This window comes from Numenius arquata, chromosome 1, assembly GCF_964106895.1.
Source record: "Numenius arquata chromosome 1, bNumArq3.hap1.1, whole genome shotgun sequence".
Classification (NCBI taxonomy): domain Eukaryota; kingdom Metazoa; phylum Chordata; class Aves; order Charadriiformes; family Scolopacidae; genus Numenius; species Numenius arquata.
The window spans coordinates 96,691,985-96,713,716 of NC_133576.1; the positions used below are offsets into that span (position 1 = coordinate 96,691,985).

A 21,732-nucleotide genomic window follows, 5' to 3' on the forward strand; every position below is an offset into this window, starting at 1 on the left:
TTTTAAATAATGGAAAAAGAAATGCAAAAAGGCAATTAACAGCTAAAAAACGTCTAAAAGTTGTATTTTGATTGCATTTTTATAATTTTATTTTTTTTTTTTAGGATTTGAATGATTGGCTTTCACCCAAAAAACCCCCCCCAAATTTGTTTATTTTTCCTCTTTTATGGCGTTTTGCTTAACTCATGCATTATGTATATCAACACTTGTTGCAAATAATTCTGGGCAAATCAACATAACTTCCAGGTAACACCAAAACCTGCTAGAATAATTAGGGAGACTGAGAGGGAAAGGACCAAGGCCTTGAACTTCCTGGGCAAGTGGTCAAAGCACGTTACAAAAGAAACAAACTTAGCCATTACCTCCTCTTATAACAGTGTTCTGGAGCAAACTCAAGGCTTTTGAATGAGTTAGCCATGATCTAATAAAAACAGACCCTTCAGGGACTTGAACAGAGTTCAAGCACCTCCCTACCCATATCAAAATAAGCACTTAACTTTCCAAAGCAGGAGACTTCCGAGCATGCACAGGGACCTCTACCTAGATGTGCTCCAACTTGGAATGCAAACTGATTTTAAGTGCCTCTGAGGTTAGGTGGTGCTTGAGAACAGGAGGTATTGGTAAGACTTTAGTGGAATCTAGTCAAGGAAAATCTGCCCTCAGATATCACTATGACAACCTGCTGGAAAGCCATTAGCATGTGCAAAACCTGTACTTATCAATCACGTATTACATTTTGAGTACAGTTATTGCATATTTTGTTTAATGGTGCTGTCACATTTAGACCCCAAGAGACTTACATGCACTTTATATTACAGAAACAGTACAGTATATTATCCAATTTTTTCTGTCCTTTGTCTTCTTTTCTCTAAAAAGACAAATGCAAGGTTCCTCTTCATTTGGGTGTGGTAACTCCAAGAGTGACTGTAAGATAGCCGAGATTGAATCTTCCTAGCTTCCATAGTTTCATTAACCAGATCTAATCCTTTATGCAATCACAACTCTAGACCTACATAATATCTCAATGAACTTCTGTCAATCAAAATATTTCTCAATCGTGAAAGACAGTAGAGTCCACTTAAAAAAAAAAAAGAAAAAAAGCACAGCATATAAAGTATATCATACTTTATAAAAAACACATTCAATTTTATGAACAGCGTTTGACAAATGCTTAAAGGCTTAAAGATTCTGCATTGGAAGAGGACTCAATAAGAATGATGGTAAAGCATAAAAGCTCCAAAAAACATACATTTGTGAAGAGTCTATGCTGAACTCATTTAACTCAGAAAAGAGAGACAGACTCACCTTACCTCGCTTCAGATGTTTACAATGTGGATATCTACATCTGAGCTAGCCAAGTAGACTCCCTTTATAAGCCCATGGTTAGAAAAAAGTACCTTATAGACACAATTTCACCTGGCACAGGCGTTTAAAGTTAAAGATTGATGCCAGCCACAGTAAAAGCTCTACTGAAATCCATGTTCCATTTACTTACTTTTCTCAGAAACTAATGTTTGAACTCATCCAAAGTCTAACAGTATATTACATTAAAAAAAAATGCTTCAAAAGATCACAAAATCCTGAAACAGTGGTATGAACAAAACTGAGATCTCTGAAAATGGATGTTGAAGGGTTTTCAGTGTTAGAACTGGAAGGATATGTTCACCTTGTACTGAACAAAATGCATATCAAATAAGTTACCATCAATAAGAGTTACAGTTTCCACCCCTGCAAATAGCTATATAGAAGTAACTGGATGGGCAGAATGGAAGAAATGGACTATGCCACCATCCCAAACACATTGCCTTCCACTCACCCAATCCCTTTGTACAATTGTTTTGTCTTCGCCTGGCTTAGACCACTCTTCCAGAGAAAGCTGGCAAACTGCACTATATATTCTACACTCACATAAATCCCACCCAGTAAAGTTTTCATGCCTGCTATCTCTTTTATCTCGTTTTTAATTTACATTATGCTTTTCCCCATCTCTCATCTTTATTACCTTTCCTCTTCTTGCCTATCATCAATCTTCTGCAAGTTTCACAACAACTTGGACATAATGGAAGAAGAATGTATTTGTCTCACAAAATAACTAAGACTCTCAATCCCCAAAACTAACTCCTCTTTCCTTTTCTCAGTTTCTCCTCAATGAAAAGTCAATGTTTAAGACCAACTAGGGAGGGGAGGGGGAAGGGTGCGCAGGGGAAAGAAAGGTTTTGAAATAGGTTTCCTTTATCTGTTACACCACAGAACTAAGGGAAAAGGGATTACGGGAAATCTTTAAATAAAGGACTTAATAATCCAAGTTTTAATGTTTTCCCCATCCTCTTCAGAGTCCAATAAAAAGCTAAAGAAATTTTTAAGGGTAGTAATTACAGTAAGCACTCACTGATAACATGGTGTTCCACTGTGGACAACATACAGATGGTTAAAGTTGGAACAAAGAATAATCACAGACTTGCAAAGTTATCCCTACCATGCATATTAAACTGCCAAGACAAATGCTGCCAACAATTGGAAAAAATTTAGTGTGGAATTCAAATCCAGACTGAAGAAATGTGAGTGTGTCTAAGCATAGGTATGAACGTGTGAGCAAAGTATCTAAGGTCCCATTATAATAAATGTTCCAGATACCAGGAAGCCAGGACAAAGAAGCTGAAATAAGAAATATTCCTTAAGTAATAGATAAATGAAAATAAACTTTCTCACAAATGGGACATTAGTGATTTTGAAGAGATTTATTTGCTTGTTTTTGTTGGTTGGTTTTGGGGGTTTTGTGGTTTTTCCCTCCCTTTTTTTCCTTTTAACCTAAGTATGCCTGGTCTGCCTCCCCCATTTTTCTCCCACTTCACTCCCTTTACTCATAAGTCCCTTTTAATCATACAAACTATTTAGTCTTGAGTTCTATTCTAATATTTGAACTGTCAAGGTAAAATATTAGGAAAAAGATTGGCATGTGTGGAATGGCATATGTAACCTTAAACAATAGCACATTAAAACAGAGATGGCACTATATTTATTTTTTTTTTAAAGTTGTAAAATTGAAAAATAAAATAGCATGAAATTTTGCAAAATTCAGTTCATGTACCTAAAGAAAGCTATCACTTGCCTGGCTAAAATGCTCCATTTATAACACTGTGCCTGTAAACTTTAAGGCTTTTTTCACAGAAATATTCTCCCTATTTTACAGGATGGTTAAACCAAAATATGCTAAAGGTAAAAAAAACGAAATAAAAATAAGACCTCTGCAAATGCTTTTAGGCTTATCACAAAGGATACTTCTGCATTCTGAAAGGTCTATTCACAGTCATCATGTTAGTAAAATATTATTTGGAAGCAGTTTCTAAAACTGGATGTAACATTCATTTACATGTATCTGCCAAGTTTTTTAATGTTTTAGAAGCTAAACTAAAACATGTTGAAAATGACTCATTGTGGTACCAGAATATGTACTGTAGGAAATAAGAACTCATTTACAAGTGGGAGAAATACACTCACACTTCATCTGTGGGAATTCACTAGACTTCCCTTCCAGTAAACATTATATTTTAAAATAATCATGGAAAATATGTTTCTTTTAACTGAAGTTTATGAAAAGATTTAGACAGCTGGCATAACAAAAGAGACTTACAAAGATAAACGTAAAAAACATCTTTAAAAATAATTCACAAATAATTCTGCCAAAAGATATCAATTTAGCAATAAAAAAGGCAATAATATTTATGCTTACTCTAATGGATAAACAAAAACTGTTTAATACAGTTGTTCTGTATAAACAGATGACCATTTGAGACAAAGAACAAAATGGAAGATTTGATCATTTTACAAAGTAAGAAACTGCTGGGGGGGGTGTGGATCTGACAGGTAAATTACCATCACGTAGCTCTTTTCTAACTCGTAGCATGTGAACTTTCTGTTCATTTGCACACTTTAATGATACAAGTACCTTGCAGCAAATGCACTACTTTACAAAGTTTTTTTTCCTTCTTTGAAAAGAGGTATTCATCTGGCACCAAGAAAATAACATGAGATGTACCCCATTTATCTATGCGTATAGAATACTTTGAAAAAAAGCCCAGAACTTTGACATAACACAGAAATTAGACCCAGATTTCACAACTTGTGAGTGGGAACACAGTGTCATAAGGGACAACACTAAAACCAAAAAAACCCAGCCCCACTAGCTTCTAAAAAGTACACTGCCTGTAAAAACAAAAATGTGTTAGATGAACATGCAACGGACAAGAAGATACAATATTTCCTCACATGGTTTTAGGTCTAAACAACCTTAAACCAGCACAGGTATTAATCGAGGCTTCACTCCACCTAATCCTGGGCATTTCACAGGAGCACAGGATTTACATCAGTTACACTGTGTTCATCCTCTACTGTTTAGAGAAACAGTCCATATTGAGTATACCTGGAGATTCAAGAGTCAGTTAATTGCCTGAAGTGAATGGTGTATGAAGACATGACAAGGACTAGGGCTTCTAATTACTTTAATCTACTTATGGTACCATTTTGCACAAACAAAACTTTCTCCCCTTCCTGTAGGGTTTTGAATGGGAGAAACTTCCCCCCTCTACAACTCACAACCAACTCAGGTGACTCCAGCAACATATCCAAGGTAAAATGGGAATATGCAACTTTTTGAACCATCTTGACACTTATGGTCTAGATTATATTTCTGGAAAGGAAAAGGTTAAGATCTACATGAAAACAGAGCAAACTTTCAGAAGGGATGAATCAGATGAATCAGTGCACTTCTATATCTGTTTACCCATGGCAACGAACACTTTCCATGAAACAATTAGAATATCCACGAAAACAATTCCAGATGACAAGTTCCACATCAAAGCTTAAACTAGATTATATACATACACATGCAGTAGCATTTCTGTTAAAATATCAGCCAAGAGTTGCAGCATTTTGACAATATATCCAGTATTTATGTTTTAGAAGAGATATACAAATAGGCTTTTAAGTGCAAGTACATTTACATTTCACATGTATATTATGGAATCTAACATTTTATGAAAAGACTAACTGATTGACAGGCATAAGCATTTTACATAATGCCCAAGCTTCATCTCAAAGGAACGTACATTACGTTCCTAGTTCATTTATTTCTACAACTACACCGCCACTTGATGGAAAAAGTTTACTTCTCTTTAAGAGAAAGTTTCTCAAGTTATGCTGCCTATATGAATATTTCTTCTGTGGGTGAGAAGCTGGCATAAGCTATGGCAATTTTTTTGCTTCTGGAGTAAATACAAGGGGCATGCACACACACGATCCCTGCCCTCTCCATGCCTCATAGAAAGGAGTTTGCAGGGTGGTCTGTGCAACATCATCCTGCCCATAGCAGGGGGGTTGGATGTAGATGATCTTTAAGGTCCCTTCCAACTCTAACCATTTTATGATCTTTAGTCACCAACATCAGTTTCCTTTCAAGTACAAAAACCTGCTAATAAATAATGCTTATAAGAAAGGGTTGGGAAATAGATGTTCATACGAGCAACATCTTTATGAATTCTACCTAGTGGTGAGAACTACAGAAGCCCTTCACTGCTCACAATAAAGCCCCTAGCTTTACTCTTTCACACACCCCTTTCCATTCCATCTCTGCTGTGTTTCTTCAATTCCCAGGTTCCCTGTCCTTACTGCCTCTCACCACACTCCTCCTAGTGAGAGAATAACAAATTTGTAATTTTCTCACTATTCATGCCCAGCTACCATCAGCAGCAGTCCAGCATATCTACTCTCATGCAGTGCTCCCTCAGAGGCCCATCCAAAACAAATGTTTCCGTCTCACTTCGGTCTTGCTAAAATTCTGTTTGTAACTATTTTTTTTTTTGGTAATATAAACACAGTTCACATTATACACTCACTGATATTATAAATAACTCAAAGTAGTTCCACCCTTTCGGTGTCCCCACAATTCAAATGTCATGTCACATCTAAGTGCCACTATGGCTATATGATGTTTGGTAAAAGCGCTGCCAACGTTACCACCCTACCGCTACCTAGGATCAAGGTATCCTTTAGCAAGCTCTTGAATTCTGTTAATTATGCACTGAACATTAATTGCACTTTCATTCTGCTGGTTTCACAGAATATTCTGACAGAGTTACCCAGATAGTCATATAAGTAGACACAACTGTGCCTTTAGATCATTTAGCTAGAAACACAAACAGCTGTAAAAATTATCTAAATAGCTTTGCACTGAGTAAACTAAAGGACATGGCCTTCCCACTATCCAATATGTGATGCAACACTTCAGTGCTGAAGGCATGTAGTTTCAAAAAAAAAAAAAAAAATTTACTGGTCTCTCTGAATGTAAACAACTCTGAGCCAACCTTGACAAAGTCTGGGATACATTCTTGAGGAAATCTTATCTAGAAACAAGGCTATACATAAAGGAAGTCAGCCCTCCAACCCTGGTTTTCCCATTCTCTCCTCATCCAGGCACCGGTCACCAAACCAATCTCATGATGAGAGAAAACAGCGAACAGGCCATGGACTCACATGGTTGTTCCATCAGTTGTGAATGGTGGTTTCACTAGTTGTGAGCACTACTTCTGAATATCATACTGTTCTTCTCTTTTGGGAAGTCCTCAATATAATTAATTATTCAGTGCTGGATGGACCGATGCCAAAGGCAGCTTATGGCCTGAAAGTACCATGACTCACTGATGTACGCTGTTTTGGTAGCACGTTCAAGAACACAGTATTATGTGTTTGTGTCAGCCTTCATTTATTCATTTACAAATGGACTAGCTACCCTCAAATCCAGAACAATATGCTACCATCTTCCTTATTCTTGAGAGTTACTTACATGAAACGGGTATCACCACCATGCAAGCGAGGACCAGGCTGAGAGCAGAAAAGTTAGGCTTCCAGTTATACCTCACATTTTCTCAACACTTTGAATGTGACTCTGCAGAAGAAAAGCTCTGGCCAAAACACAGCCCAAATCACTCTCTCATAAATGTCAGTCTTCATGACTAACATTTCAGAGTTTCCCATGGGTTTACTATGAGGTTCATAAGATCACAAAGCTATAACCTCCTTCTGAAACCACAAACACACCTATTTGGACACTCTTCTTCAACAGTTAGTTGTTCAGATATGAGTATAGCATCACATCCTTTTCCAGAGAATAATCAGAATGTAACCACAGAATTAGAAAGTAATTCGAGAAGATAATTACTATTAAAAGAAAATTTTTATGGTTTTATTAGGCTGAAAAATAGTATTACATAAATACCCATCATCTGAATATCAACATTTTTTTACAGCCATACAGAAAATACAACACTGCTTTGAAGAATTTAGCTTTTGAATAGGCATTGTAATACCCAGTTTTGGTAGACATATGAAGCTAACAATCACTGCATCTATTTATGGCTGTGTTGTTATTTGTGCCTTGTTTTTCTTCCATATTTAAAATCATGTACTTCGAGCTTCCTATAAACAGGTTCTTTTCTTGTCTGCATTGAAATGCTAATGTTCTGGGCTACCTAACGCTTTTCGGGGCTTCACACACAAATTTAATTCTTCGAGCTCAGATGGTTAGAAACATTCCAGAAATAAATATTATTTTCATAGATAGCCTGACACATGTAAAAATCTTTAAGAAAAGAAAATAAAAATCAAATCAGCTTCACCTTCAGATAAATGCTTTCATTTATATCTTGTCAATACATCCAGCCTAGACTTTTCAAAGGGACACAAAGCACATGCAGTAAACAGGTTGAGAAGTTTTCCAGTGTTTCATAGCTTCTGTTCTGTTCTACATAGAATAACTGTAGCGTATCAGACAAAAGGCCCATGTAGGCTGATAATCCCATCTCCAACTGTAACCAAAAGTTTATGTTTTGAGTAGAGCAAGAAAAACCTCTGCATAGATTGTACTTCTCCCTAATCCTCTCCCACTAGTGTTCAACTATTTCTAGCTCAAGGATTTCCTGAATTAGATGTAGTTTCTACTCATTAAGTGATTCTCAAATTTATCTCTGAGCTTTTTCAGTCTTCCTTTGAACCCATGTAAACTTTTAGCACCCAAAATATCATTTGGTAATGAGTTCCAAAGGACCCTGATTTGCTTATCCTGTTAGTGCTCATCATTAATGAGAAGCGAATCACAAAAGCGTGTATATACATTAGGGATACTAACAGTCATAGCAAAATCACGGACTGCAGTGGAAGTTTCAACCCTATAATGCAAGAACTACATGAAGACTAAGCAACAGCACCCTTATATCATATAATGCCTCTTTGAAGGAATTTATAACTGCTTTCAAAGTTGTTCTCAAAGAACACTGATATATTTTCAGCCTTTCCAGGCTAACAAAAAACGTATGGACTTAAAAGATTAAATAGCTTCTTAGGTACCGAGCATAAGAGCCATCACAGAATTTTAACATTTTGCCTTTACTAATCTCAATGTTTTAAGATTAAAGCATTTTGGCTAGCAGGAAATGAACAGGTAAAATGAGAACATCAAGGCTTAAGGAAAATCTTTATGATATGAGGATATGTTTATATTACAGACTTCCCAAAGCATTCTTCAGAGGCTAATAATATTTTGTGAGAATTATTTCTTAGGAGCTGGGGCAAGAGGAACTTAAATAAAAAGATTTCTAGAGTTATAAATATAATCATTGAACATTCCTTGCACACTAAGAGAACAAACTTCAAAGCCTGTGTTGCAGATGTAATGAAGCTCAGAAAGGTCAGCCATCAGCCTAACTTACCATTCTTATGAGTCTTGACATTGATAATACCACAACATCAAGACAGTTGCAGTTACGAGGTGACTGGTTGCAGCGCTTAAAGCATTCATTCTGGAAAAGCACTATCTTAGCTAAGAATGTAAAATTTTGAGATCCTTATTAGAGAACAACCAAAGACAACTAGGCATGCCCTAGCAAGTGTGCAGTCTACTACTCATCTATTTGATCAAATCAGTTAATTAGATTTTCTCCTTCTGTTTATTAAAATGCAGCTTAGAATCATCCATTAAGATGTAAATTCCAAATAAACATATCCTCAGAAGAAAAGGGAAAAAGAGTAGGGGCCTCCTTAGTAATTTCAGAAGAAATATAGGATGTATAGAATTGCTTTTGTTATGAATTTCAGTCCTGCTTCTACAGCTTAGAAACAATTTAGGCCCAGTCACCTGGGAAATGGACTTCTCTGCTTCTCCATCATGCTGTCACTCCTGGTCCTTTCACTGCCCACTTTGCATTGATTCTGAACTTCCAAAAGGGTGTCTTTCAGCAATTTCCATGACATTCGTGGAACTTCACCCTTTTAGCTGCACCTCATATTTAATGTTTTCATCAGGAGAACAAGATGACAGTCATTTTTATGGGAAATGTGTAGTAACTGCATTGGCTAGGGCTGAAATCTGGACAAGGCCTAACAATGACAGTAAAGGGCTCATCTTTATTCCAACAGAAAGTCTAAGTGTTATCAAAATTACATATACACATCATACTAAAGAACGCATAAATGAATACAGCAGCAGCAAATTATTATTACCAAAAAAGTATTTTAGAAAACACTAATGTCATTAATTGAAACTGAAGATTTAAAGTAGTAGTAATTTTCAAGATCTGCATAGCTCTCCAACTCAAGAGATTACAAAGTGCTTCAGATACAAAAGCAGCAGACTTGCTAGGAAGTAAAAGGCTATGACAGTAGTTCTTAATATAGGGTTATGGCAGCTTTGGCAAAGAAATATTTTGGCTATAAGTTTTCAGCATGGATCTTTTTTTTATTTATATTTAAATCCTCATTTTATACAAATGTTCTCAAAGAGATAATAGGCCCTTGTTTAAATATTAGCAATAAGTCCAGCACACAAATACATTGACTTAATCATTTTAAGATTAGAATCCTGCCATTGCAGTCAGCAACATCCAGATTATAAAAACAAGTTAATAGAAGGGGAAAATTATTAATTTTAATGTTTCTATTAACAATGAATGTATGATGTTGTAAATGCTAATCTACTAATGAGATTCCTGCATATGCAGCAGTGATTCTAAATGCAAAGTAGAACATTTATTCATTCAGTAAATTTACCTATCTTCTCATCTAAGATAGTCCTCTAGGTTTGTCTGCAATTAATAACAAGATACAGGATTCTTAATTTCATCTAATTTAAACACATTTTATGGACAGGATTGATCACCTCTCTCCATAACCCACAAAGTTTACAACAGATGGCTAAAACCAGATAGCATTAATCTCACCTCCAAATGAATTATAAAAAGTACCACAATTACGAAGAACAAAGAAAATAGCAGTAAAAAAGAGATTCAAATTATAAAAATTAATGGATAGACTAAAAGAAGTTTCCAAAATGTGTACACGGCTTGCAGCTAACTGGGAAGAAAGCATTAAATAGGTAAACAGAAACATACAGAGAATTTTTTGCATCCTTTTTTTTTTTTAGACCTATGAAGCATAGACAATTGCTATCAAGAAACGTCAATAACTTATATTCCATTCTGCTTTTTATTTGAGAAATGCATTTCTAAATAGGAACACTGAAAATACTTCTAAAGATATTTTTACCTGTAGCAGATTGTCCATTACATATCTAATAGTCTTAAATAGCTGAGCTATATACATCAACCTAGAAATGCTTAAATAATAATCCCAAATCCTTTGAGATCTTTATAGAACAAACCTAAGGCTCTAAACTATTTTTGTAGCCATCATCCCGACTTTACTCAGCCCCCAAAAAATTGTTTAAAAATGCCCTTTTATCATCTGTGCATATTCAAATAATAAGGAAAAAAAGTACATACTTAAAAATATCCATTTACCTCATAGACAGAGGCAGGAATTTAAACCTCCCATTAGCTTTTACAAAATTGAGGTTTTTTTAATAGATAGTGCCCACCGCAAAGTTGGACCAGTATTGCCATTGCACAATTTTCTTGAATATTATTTTTCTGTTTACTGCATACCTACTTTGCTTCTCTTCATTTTATCATTACAAAGACAAGAAAAGAAAAATCACCTTGAATACATCATATGAGCAGCAATCAGCTGTAACAGAGTGCAGATTTTTTTTGTCACTGAGAAAAATAAGATTTTGTAAAATCACTGCATCTACTGGTTTCCCTTGTGTTCTCAGTAATTCTGGAATTTTTAAACCAGTTTCCACTGATAGAGCTGAGCTGTACAGTCCTGGAAAAAGAAATCATACTCCTTAAGGTTTAAAAGAAGTGAACAATCTAAGACAAGAGATGGCTCTTGTAGGCGTTCCCTGAGGTGAAGTGCTCTTGTATGAGTTTACCCCATATTAGACCTTGGAGTCTACTTTGAACAAAGGAACTATTTCAGTTTGATGTTGCACCTTATGTGAAACTAGAAAATCTAACCAGCAGGAAAAAACCCAATAGAAATCCAGGATGTACTTGTTCTACTTTTCAGTGCTGTTTTGTTAGGTTGGGGTTTTTTGTCAAGGAGAAGTGAGTAACTGATTAACAACCAATAGTGTGAAAATAACACTCCAGGAATATTCAAAAGAAGGAAAAGTTGGAACATACTTAGTTTCTACATTTCACTACATAGTAGATGATGGAGCTATTATAGAATTGCTCTCCTCATTCAACCCTGAGACACTTTCAATTAAGGCAATACAGCTTCAAAATTAGAAAAAGGTCTTAGTCACATTACCAGCAGTTTAAACCAGAGTGAAAATGTTTGGTCATAATTTTTTTAGAACGTGTGTGACATTGACCACAGTTTAATCCAAAATATCAAATCAGTTTTTTTTCATTGTCATGGGTAAACGAAACATGGATTCTCACACAGAATTTACAGCTGTAGAATAGCAAAGAGAGCAACAAAACTTACATCCTGACATCACAGTGATCTACTTGGAGGTTGAAATAGCAGATTCTTAATATAACTCTTTCATGACCATTATCCCTTTGGTATTTTCTTGGCATTTGTAAACAGCTGTTTACAAAAAGCTATTACAAACATCAGTAAGAAAAATGAAAATAACTGCACTTGACTAGAAAATTGGATATTAGTTACACTTCTGATCACAAGATTTGCCAGGGGTTTCGTTTAACCACCATTCAGGCCAGTCAACATTCCACATACTCTTGAAGCTTTCAAACATGTTTGTTTATACTGATTATGATACCACTGGTAACTAGGATGAGTCACCTTGTTTTCACTAAAGGATAGAACTAGCTGTTATAATCACTTAAATATAGAATTGGACAACACAACTATTCCTCTTCTATCTCAGGGGCTTCTGGTGATATTAGAAAATTTCTTTGTTCCACAGAACTGCCATATGTCAGTCCACAGTAAATTCCAAATTTGGAGTCTGAATAAATGCCTTAACTTAAAAATCTCATCATGCCAGTATGTTACTTTGCTGTTCATTTAGGTAGATGATTTGGAATGTGGAAGAAGTCACAGTCTTGACACCTGTACTGCAGTTAGAAGGGAAGTAGTTTTAAAGAGAGACCTACATTTAAAGAACAAAAGCACGAGTTTTCCATTTTCCCAAGCAGAATTGTTTTTTGTCCAAAAAGCATAATCTTCTGAGGAATAATCTACTTCTTTGAACTCCAAAAAGCAGTATTAATCAACTTGTTAACTTATATTTATATAAGAAAGGAGAGTTTTACTTAATTGCAGAGCTTATCACTAGAAAAAGGCACAGGAGGACAGAACCATGAGTGTATCAAACAAGATAATAAAAAATGGCTTATTTCCTCCCCACCCCCCAACATCTAAAGATTGCATTTTAAAATCTTCTTCCTATGTTTCTGATTGCAGGAACTTCCCTCCTCAAAAAAGCAGCAATATGAAAAAAAATGACATATTATACGAGCAAAAATACAGCAGAATAGAAAAGTATTTTCTCCAGGTTTCTTAAGTTTAAAAATAAATATGGTAAGAATTATAAAGTTGATATTTTCATTAAAAATGAGAAATTGTGCATACCCAAATTATCATACACCAGATCTACTTTCCAGAAGAGTTTCCAGTTAGATATGAACTCCCCACATGTCATAGTAAGTCTTATCACAGTGAAAGGCAGGAGCTTCATCAGAAAGAAACACATTGTTGATTCACATTAGCATTTTATTTTGACTCAGGAGTTCAGTTTTTGAACCAAGTTTTCTGGTTGTCCCCACTTAATCTGCTTTCATTTGATTTGCATTGTGAAGCCATCATCTCGGAGTTTGCTAGCTGAATTCCTTTTTGAGAATCCAAGAACACCTACAATACACTCTAACCATTAAAAGGCATTCAGTACCCTTGGGCCCATTCAGCCCAAACTAGAATTAATCTGCAGTCGAATCCCTGAAATTCATTGTGGATATCAAGTCCTCTGACCCATCTTGTTTATTCTAGAACTACCCTTATTGTTTCACACCAGCAGTTAGCACTGACATTTTTTTCAGTCCTTTATGGCTATGCTGGGGCAATGCTATTTCTTCAGTAATATCACCACTGCAATTTCGGAGTTAGACACAAGAATTAAAAGCTTTAATTACATTGTACCTATGCTTAAGCTAACAACATTTTAGCTGATTACTACTTGTAATTAAAAACAATTCCAAGCAAAAACAGTTCACATCAAGTACTTTGAGTAGATGACTACGTGGCACAGCTGGTTAATAAACTGACCTTTTCATTTTAGAAAAAAAAAAAAAGGTGCGGATTAAACAATGAATCAAGTCCAAAATTAAGGACACATGACAAACCCTGAACAGCTTTGATTACTGTCCATAGTATTAAATTACCACATAATTTACCGTACCCAATATTCTAAGTTTACAAAAAGTGAAGACAAGGTGCTGCAGAGCAGGATAGTAAGACTGCTTGTAAACAGGCAGAAAATCAATCATAGTTTCCTTCTCCATATGAATAGAATTGTATGTTTGTATAGACACTACATTTTATACATGGAATACCAAAGACTGAGAAGAGACAGCAGTACAAAAAGCAGCATGTAGCAAGCATAACTGTTCATGACCACTGCTCTCTAGCCACACTTTAAAAAAAAAACAACCTATTAATTGAAGTCATCATACAAGATAATTTTCTACTTTCAACTAAACAAAAAAAAAGAACAGCTTCAGAGTTTGACCACTACTACTGTCCAGTACAAAATCCGTATTCTAGCTATGAGATGCATAATTATGTTTTCTTGTCTTTACAGGATTGTAGGAGAAGAATCAGACCTTCATATTGTTACTGCACTGGTAAAAGAAAAAGTTTACTACTAGAATTAAATCTGTAACTTCATTTAAACAAAATGTTTATAATTCAATTTATTCTTTATAAGCAAAAAGCCAAAGTAGTCATTCCTCCTCTATAAAGCTCCTTATATACAAATATACCTTCAGATTTTTTTATATGCATTTTAAAAGATACTTACTGTTCTAAGAGTTGATCATATTTTCTTAAAGCATCCTTTTCAGCAATAACTGCTCTTTCTTTTTCAGCAACAGCATTATCTCTCGCTTCTCGCAAATTTCTGAATAAAACAAAAAAATCTGTCAATAATCTGTTAGGAAAGAGACTGTTTTGCTTCACGGATTACTACTAACTGATCTTAACTTCAATATGACCTCCTTCAGTTCTCACAGAAGGATAGAAGGGTCCGTCTATCTATATGCCTATTAATTACAGACGCTTTATTTCAGATTACTTTCATATATCCCAGCAAAGTTTCCTGTTCTGAAATACTAAAAACAACGATCAAACCACCTATTTATATGCAGAAATATATAAGTAATTCTAGAATACTAGAACTGTAAATGACTTATTTGTTGTAGGAAGTAAAGAAATTCCAGTAATTTTGCTTGGTACTTCACTGATAATTAGGGGAATGCTGTCCTCCTATCTGAGATGATTCACAGCATTTGTGATAGAGCAGGAAAAAATTAGCTAGACATAGAAATGCTCCTTCTAGATACAACTAACTAGCTAGTTAGTTCAATATATAGGTTATTGCATATCATTGGTGTCTCCTTCTGGCTTCCATGGCTGGCATCATTTTTATCTGCACAGAACTATAAATTAACACATTTTATTGCACTCAATCTACACTTTTTTAAAATGAAGAATTAGTCAAGACTTGCAAACTATTTCATTCCTCTTTCACTGACACAAATGAGAATAGTATCATACGAAAAATAATACATACAGTATTTGTATTAAAAAAGGATATAGGTATTAATAGTCTGTTAATCTGTAGTCTGCCTGTAGCATAACATTGCAATAAACCGTACTGTGGAAATACTGTTTAGATGGTGTTTATAAACTGTATCTCCATTATTTAGTGCAACACAGAAACAGCCAACCTGCAAAGCAAACACTGCTTGCTAAGGACCAGACACCTCCGCTACGACCATTTTCGGGGATTTTACTTTAAGCTACTTCTGCTTTGCTCTTGTGGCCAGAACACCCACCAGCATTTGGAATATATTAGGTGATCTTAGAAACTCCTCTCAATTTCTTTTCTTCTGAAAGGAATCCATGTGCTACAAATGTGAGCACAGTACCACAAATCAAAGCACAAGCAGTGAGGCAAGGAAAACCGTGGCAAGCGGCAATGACTAGGGGGTTTCACTTCAAAACCACACTCTTCAACTGAACTAAACTGTTAATCTAGATGCAACCAAGCTCTTCCCACTGAAGTTGTTTCTTTCCCCCTCCCCCACAGGAACTTTTTGACTTAAAGCAAAGTGAAATTATAGTCTCAGGCAAATTGTGAAGAAAAAAACCTCTCGATATAGAGGTAAATGGAAAATTGTTAAGCCCATTAAGTGTTACCCTAGGTCATTTTAGCCACACTAAATTTATGTAATTTTTGGATGAAAGACTATTTTCTAGACTAAGGAAATGTTATCAGTAATACTTTTCTGAACTCAGAGTAATTCATATGAATAGGAAACAGTCACTTATGAAGAACTGACAGAATTACGTTAACAGTTAACTTACTATGAGAGAAAGATAAGACAATTTTCTTTAGAAATTGAGTTTCTGGGCAAGAGAATTTACCAATGAAATTCAGGGACTGATCTTGAGAGCAGATTCTTTAAATCTCATACCAAAATAAAAAAACACGGTGATAAATTCTGTTAACAGCAATAAGATCAAGCATATTATGTCTCAGAGTAGGAGTGCAATGTTAGAAAGGGGATAAAAATTAAATGGTAGGAGACATACAGTGAGAATATTCTGCTTAACTGAATAGCTAATCAATTGAAAATGCAGTAGAGGTGAAAAAGACAAGTGAGGTACTGCTCAAACAACAAGATGACAATCACAGATGTGATATAACTTCTGTTGAAATATCTTCAACAGAGCTAGGAAACACACTAGAGAAATTTTCAGATTGTGTGATTTATTTTAAAAGAGGTAAAGCACTTACCTGATGGCTGCACATACAGGCCATATGGACCACCAGTAATCTAGCAAGTCTATCATACAAGTGAAAGTACCCTTCTAAAATGGGACAAGAATACTACCTACAGATTCATAAACAGGTGGGGGGGGGAAGGTGGGATGAGGGCAGAGGAGTGGAAACAGAAACACAAGGGCATCTATATTAACTTTTGAAATAAACCTCTTAGCAACTGCCATTTATTGAACTTCAGTTCACATCCCTACACTATTCTAGAATGCCCAAACTGAATTCTAGTCAGACTGAACCAAGCCAGAAGACGTGCTCAGGGAGAGCACGAAACATGCTCAAAACTACTGAATTGTTTGATCTGTGAGAACAGACTACAGCTAATCCAAAGTCAAACCTCTCACGCAGACATTCACGTGCCCCATGAACTCACTCGTGCTTGCTAACGCAAACATAACCAATGCTTGCTACAACTAAGCAAGTGAAACTGGTCCCAAATAAATTAAGACTGAAAGCACCACCTTTTTAATGGTTCTCCCCCCAACCCTTCTTTCATTTTAGCTTCTTGAACTGATTCATCCAAGTGTAAAATAAGTGACAATAAATTCAAGGCACATTGGGCTTGGCAAAGTGGTAAGGAGTAAGAGCAACTGAATATTAGCTTAGCTGTAATACTATTGCGTGCTTTGAGCCTGAAGATGAAACCAGCATCTTAACTTTATTTTCAGTCACAAGCAGCATCTCATCACACAACTTCATTGCAAAACCACTTTGCTACCAATTTGGGGTTCCATTTTTCTCGCCATTGAGGGGCACCTCAGATCGGGAAGCACTGCCTTTCCCACTGCCTAAAATTTTTTAGTATTTCATAAAAAGAGCCTAGGTTAAAAATCCTTTTTTTTTTGCAAAATATCAAGTCAAATCTAAGGGATTTACATTTCAGGAGTAATTATTTCAAAATGAGGAACAAAAGTCCTGTAAATTGGTTCCAGATACAAATGAAACATCCTTCAGTAGCTTTCTCAATGATATACAGACCCTTGTCAAATCTCCACCAACAGTGGAGGTTTAAATTCATACTTTGTAATTCAAAATAGATTCGCATACAGGAAGTGGTGTGGATGTATGTATGTGTGTGTATATTTTACACTTGCAAAACTACACAATGATGTAATTTTTTTAATTAGAACCTTTCAGTTAACTGGAAGACAGACAGCAGGAGTCACGTTCTTTTTTCACTCTTCTGAGCAGTAACAAAACTACCTATTAGAGGAACAGATGCTGATGCCACAAATACCTTTTTAGTACAGTCATTTCCTTCTCCACACAAGACACTTTCAGGGCATCTACAATGAAGTTATAATGAATTATTAAGAACTCCTCCCATTTTAAAGGAATACAAGGGGCAAAAAACAAGCTCAAAAAGAAATCCAGTGCCACAAGTCCAAATCCTTCGATCCCTAAAGGCCTATGTGTGTGCCTAACCCTGCATGTAATTCCATGGAATTCAACAAGACGACACACATATAAAATTCAATATGCAAGTCTTTGCAGGAGTAGGATCTTCTTCAAAAGACTACTTTACAATAATTTACAGGAAATCAATGTTTTTTTAATCACAATGCTGTAAACAGTCTCAAATAGATTTATTTTAGAAGGGCATAAGTCTTGTTTTCCCTCATTTTTTCTGCTTTACTTTCTCCATCAACAACTTATCTTCTGGTTTCCTGGCACAGTTTCAAGATTGTCCACACAGAATGACTGGTAAACCAATGTATTTTGTATTAATTAACTAACAATATGCATCTGAACAAACTTGAAACCACTGTTTATCTAAAGCATGAATTTTAATAATACATTTCATTGAAAATGTTGTATGTTGATCATTTAAGTATAGCACCATGTATTTACTGTACATGTATCATTTAATTTTAGTTTTTGAAAGATTCTCATCAGTTTTATAACTGAACTTAAATTCTTACAAATTCTCACATCTCACCACCTCTCAACAGCCATTCAACTAGGACTATACCTAAGCACAAAACATTACTTGGTCATTTTTGTCCTAATTAGGTCATTGTCTGCATCTTATCTACCTGTTTTCACGTTCATACATCTCTTTTGAAGTGCTTCTTAGTTGCTCGATTTCTTGATTTGTTTTCAACCTTATTTGTTCCAACTCTTCATGCAGTTTTTTTTCATATTCTGTTTTATAGTGGTCTCTGTAAATAAACAAGCACACAACATGGGAATTTAAAATTAATTCCACTGGCCAAACTATCAAAACTTCAGGTACAGAAGTACAAGTACAGCAGAGCACTTCTTGATTTTAAATTCTTACTCGATTCCCTTCCGAATTGCTTGAAATACATATTACCCTATGTTGTTACACAAATTAAGTGAAAAATCAATCAGGAATAATTAATACTTAATTGGAAATAAATAAAAGCTTTCTGCATACTTTATTAATTTTTTTTAAAGTAGTTTGACATTGATTAATCATAGAATGGCTCAGGTTGGAAAGGACCTTAAAGATCATTGAGTTCCAACCCCCCTGCCATGGGCAGGGACACCTCCCACCAGACCAGGTTGCTCAAAGCCCCATCCAGCCTGGCCTTGAACACTTCCAGGGATGGGGCAGCCACAACTTCTCTGGGCAACCTGTTCCAGTGCCTCACCACCCTCACAGTAAAGAATTTCTTCCTATTATCTAATCTAAATCTACCTTCTTTCAGTTTAGAACTGTTACCCCTCATCTCATCACTAGTCCTAATCACGCAACATTATGCTTAACATTCTTCCAGAATCTACATAGTGTTTATATTAATTAACCTCTTCAAAAAAATTAAATTAATTCCTCCCTTTCCAAAGTTTTCTAGCTTCTTCATCACTGCGTAAGGGTTTATTAGCTTGCTAACTTACAATTCTGCCATGCTACTACAAGACTTGTTGTGTACTATTTGCACCTCACATGGGGAAAAAAAAAAACATCACAAGAAACATTGATGATTACACGCTGTGGAGATTTGTGAAGTCAGAAACCCCCAAGATTTGGGAATTTATCCTGTCAATGTGACATGTAAGTTAATTAAAATACATAAGTTCTTAAGCAGCAGATATCAGAGGATTCTGGGATAAAAGACACTCAATTTCAGAGTAATGTTGACATCTTTTTGTAACTTTTTAAGTTCATGATAGATTGTAGGGAATCCCATAAAGAATGTCTCCTAAACTACAAAAAAAAGGCTTATGTTGTAAGTACTTAACAGCTAAGGAATGTTAAAATTTTATAACATCTGGTTAATGTTCAAGAATAATCAATCAGCAGTGAAGCAACGGGTAGAAATTACAGGTTTGGAAATAAAAGCATGTTTGTGAAGAGATGTGCATTTACAACTATAAAATTTTTTAGATTTCTCCTAATTTCCACCTGTATGATACCCTATAATTTTTAGAGATTGGTACTTGAGCTGGCCAAACACTCTTTCACATTAACTAAAAGCCCCAAGATATTTAAGTGCCACAATGCTTGCTGTCCAGGTTTGCCTGTTTTCTTTTTATTGAGACACTGAATTTCAGTGAAAGAATGCTGAAGATCAGGACCTCAGGATACAATTCTTACGTGCAGAATCAATGAGCATTACTATTTTCTTGGTACTTACACAATTTGCTATTTCCATTACTACTTGCCAAAAAGAAATTTCTGTCATTGCAGAAATTACACCTTCCCTCCCATGGCAAGTCTGTTAAAAGTAAGGAAGGTTCACTGAAAAAATTAGAAGAATCTGCGAAAGTCTTGAACACCCAGTGATGTCACCAGAAGACAGTTCAGAGTGATGCTTATCTTTATGATGACTAAAATAAACAAATGTTATAGTAAAAGGCATATTCTGAGTATATAGCTTGACTGCCCTGCCAATGCCTTTTAATAAACACCAAGTTGCTGCTGAAGCAAAGGACTATCATTTGCGATTTTTATTCCTGACCTGCTGTTATGGTCTTTTGCTTGAGCAGTAATTAAAAGTGTTTTTGCTTAACTAAGTTGTTTTGTCTTCTTCAGGCTGCAGGCTTTAATGAGCTTCTTTACAGGCCTATTATTCATAAAGATTTGTCCTGTGAATAAACTAAATGTGATCTGAGCATCTCAATGCAACTATGGTTTGTGTTTTAAGATTAAACACATAAAGGGAAATCTTTTGTGTTGGTCTGTGCTTACATATTGATTCCCACGAACTGTAGCTATGAGCTGCCATTCATCTTGCCACAATCTCAACCTATTTTGAAGTGTGTCTTTTTTAAAATTTGGCAGGTTAATCCCTCAGTTTCCTAAAGTCTGTGATTTTCTAACTACAGTACCCCAATGCCAGCAGTTCTGATGGTGACCAGAAGGTAAATTACTCTTCACTCCTAAAAAAAGATACTTGGGGTTTGTTCTCATCATCTTCATTCCTGAACTACAGCAACCAAGAGATCCAGATGTAAAGTGAGCATTAAAAAGCCTCAAATGCTTCAAAAGGTAGCAAATAGAAGCTTATTATCCAAACTGATGTAGCCCTGAGGCCTGTAGAATGTCCATTAGTTGGTATAGTCTTCTCCTGCTCTACTTTTGTACCTCTCTAATTTATCTGACAAATAAACAAGACTCTGTACAGCTCTCTAAGAAACCTAATACCATAGATATTTGACCTGAGAGATGGATGGTTTAAACTGCTGAATTGACAGGAACCCTCACTATGGGATGCAGTCTCACAAGATGCACACAAAGTGTGTACGTGTGCATGGAAAAATATAAAGAAGGGACAGCTTCTCCACTATTGCAGATCACATGCAGGTTTTAAAGCACTTTACAGAAGGATACTATTACCCCCATTTTACAAAAGAAATCTTACATGAACATTTTTACATTTCACATTACATTTTTACACTATGAAATGACTTATTCAAAGTTCATCAGCAGAACAGCAGCAGAATCTTCAATACAACCTAGGCTGCCCAAGTGGCAGTGCAGTCCTACACATGCTGCTCAATACACTACACTGTCCTCTCTGCTATGCTTTATTGTCCCTATGAAAGACAGTAACGGTCTCTAGAGGAGAGCAGACGTACCTGCATTATTCATCACAGTTAATATCTGTCCTATGAAAATTAGCATCATGAAGAGAGTCACCAATACCACAGATGTCAAGAGAGGGATTTGGTAACAGTACAGAATCTCAATGACACTATCAAGATCTCTAAAGGCAAAGTAAGAGTCACAGAACTTCTCTTTAGTTGGTATCAAAATGCAAGAGACCTCCGATATCCCAGAC

At 35.6% G+C, this 21,732-nt stretch overlaps 1 protein-coding gene across 2 annotated transcripts in view; it reads right to left on the bottom strand.

The window, feature by feature from the left end:
* The window catches only part of PIBF1 (progesterone immunomodulatory binding factor 1), a 119,148-nt gene that overhangs the window by 70,401 nt on the left and 27,015 nt on the right, over positions 1-21,732 (bottom strand). For both annotated transcript variants that reach the window (XM_074153248.1, XM_074153238.1), the window contains 2 exons: positions 18,520-18,645; positions 14,441-14,539 (listed from right to left, as the gene is read on the bottom strand). In XM_074153248.1, the coding sequence (XP_074009349.1) occupies positions 14,441-14,539; positions 18,520-18,645 (225 nt within the window). The remainder of the gene's footprint in view (positions 1-14,440; positions 14,540-18,519; positions 18,646-21,732) is intronic.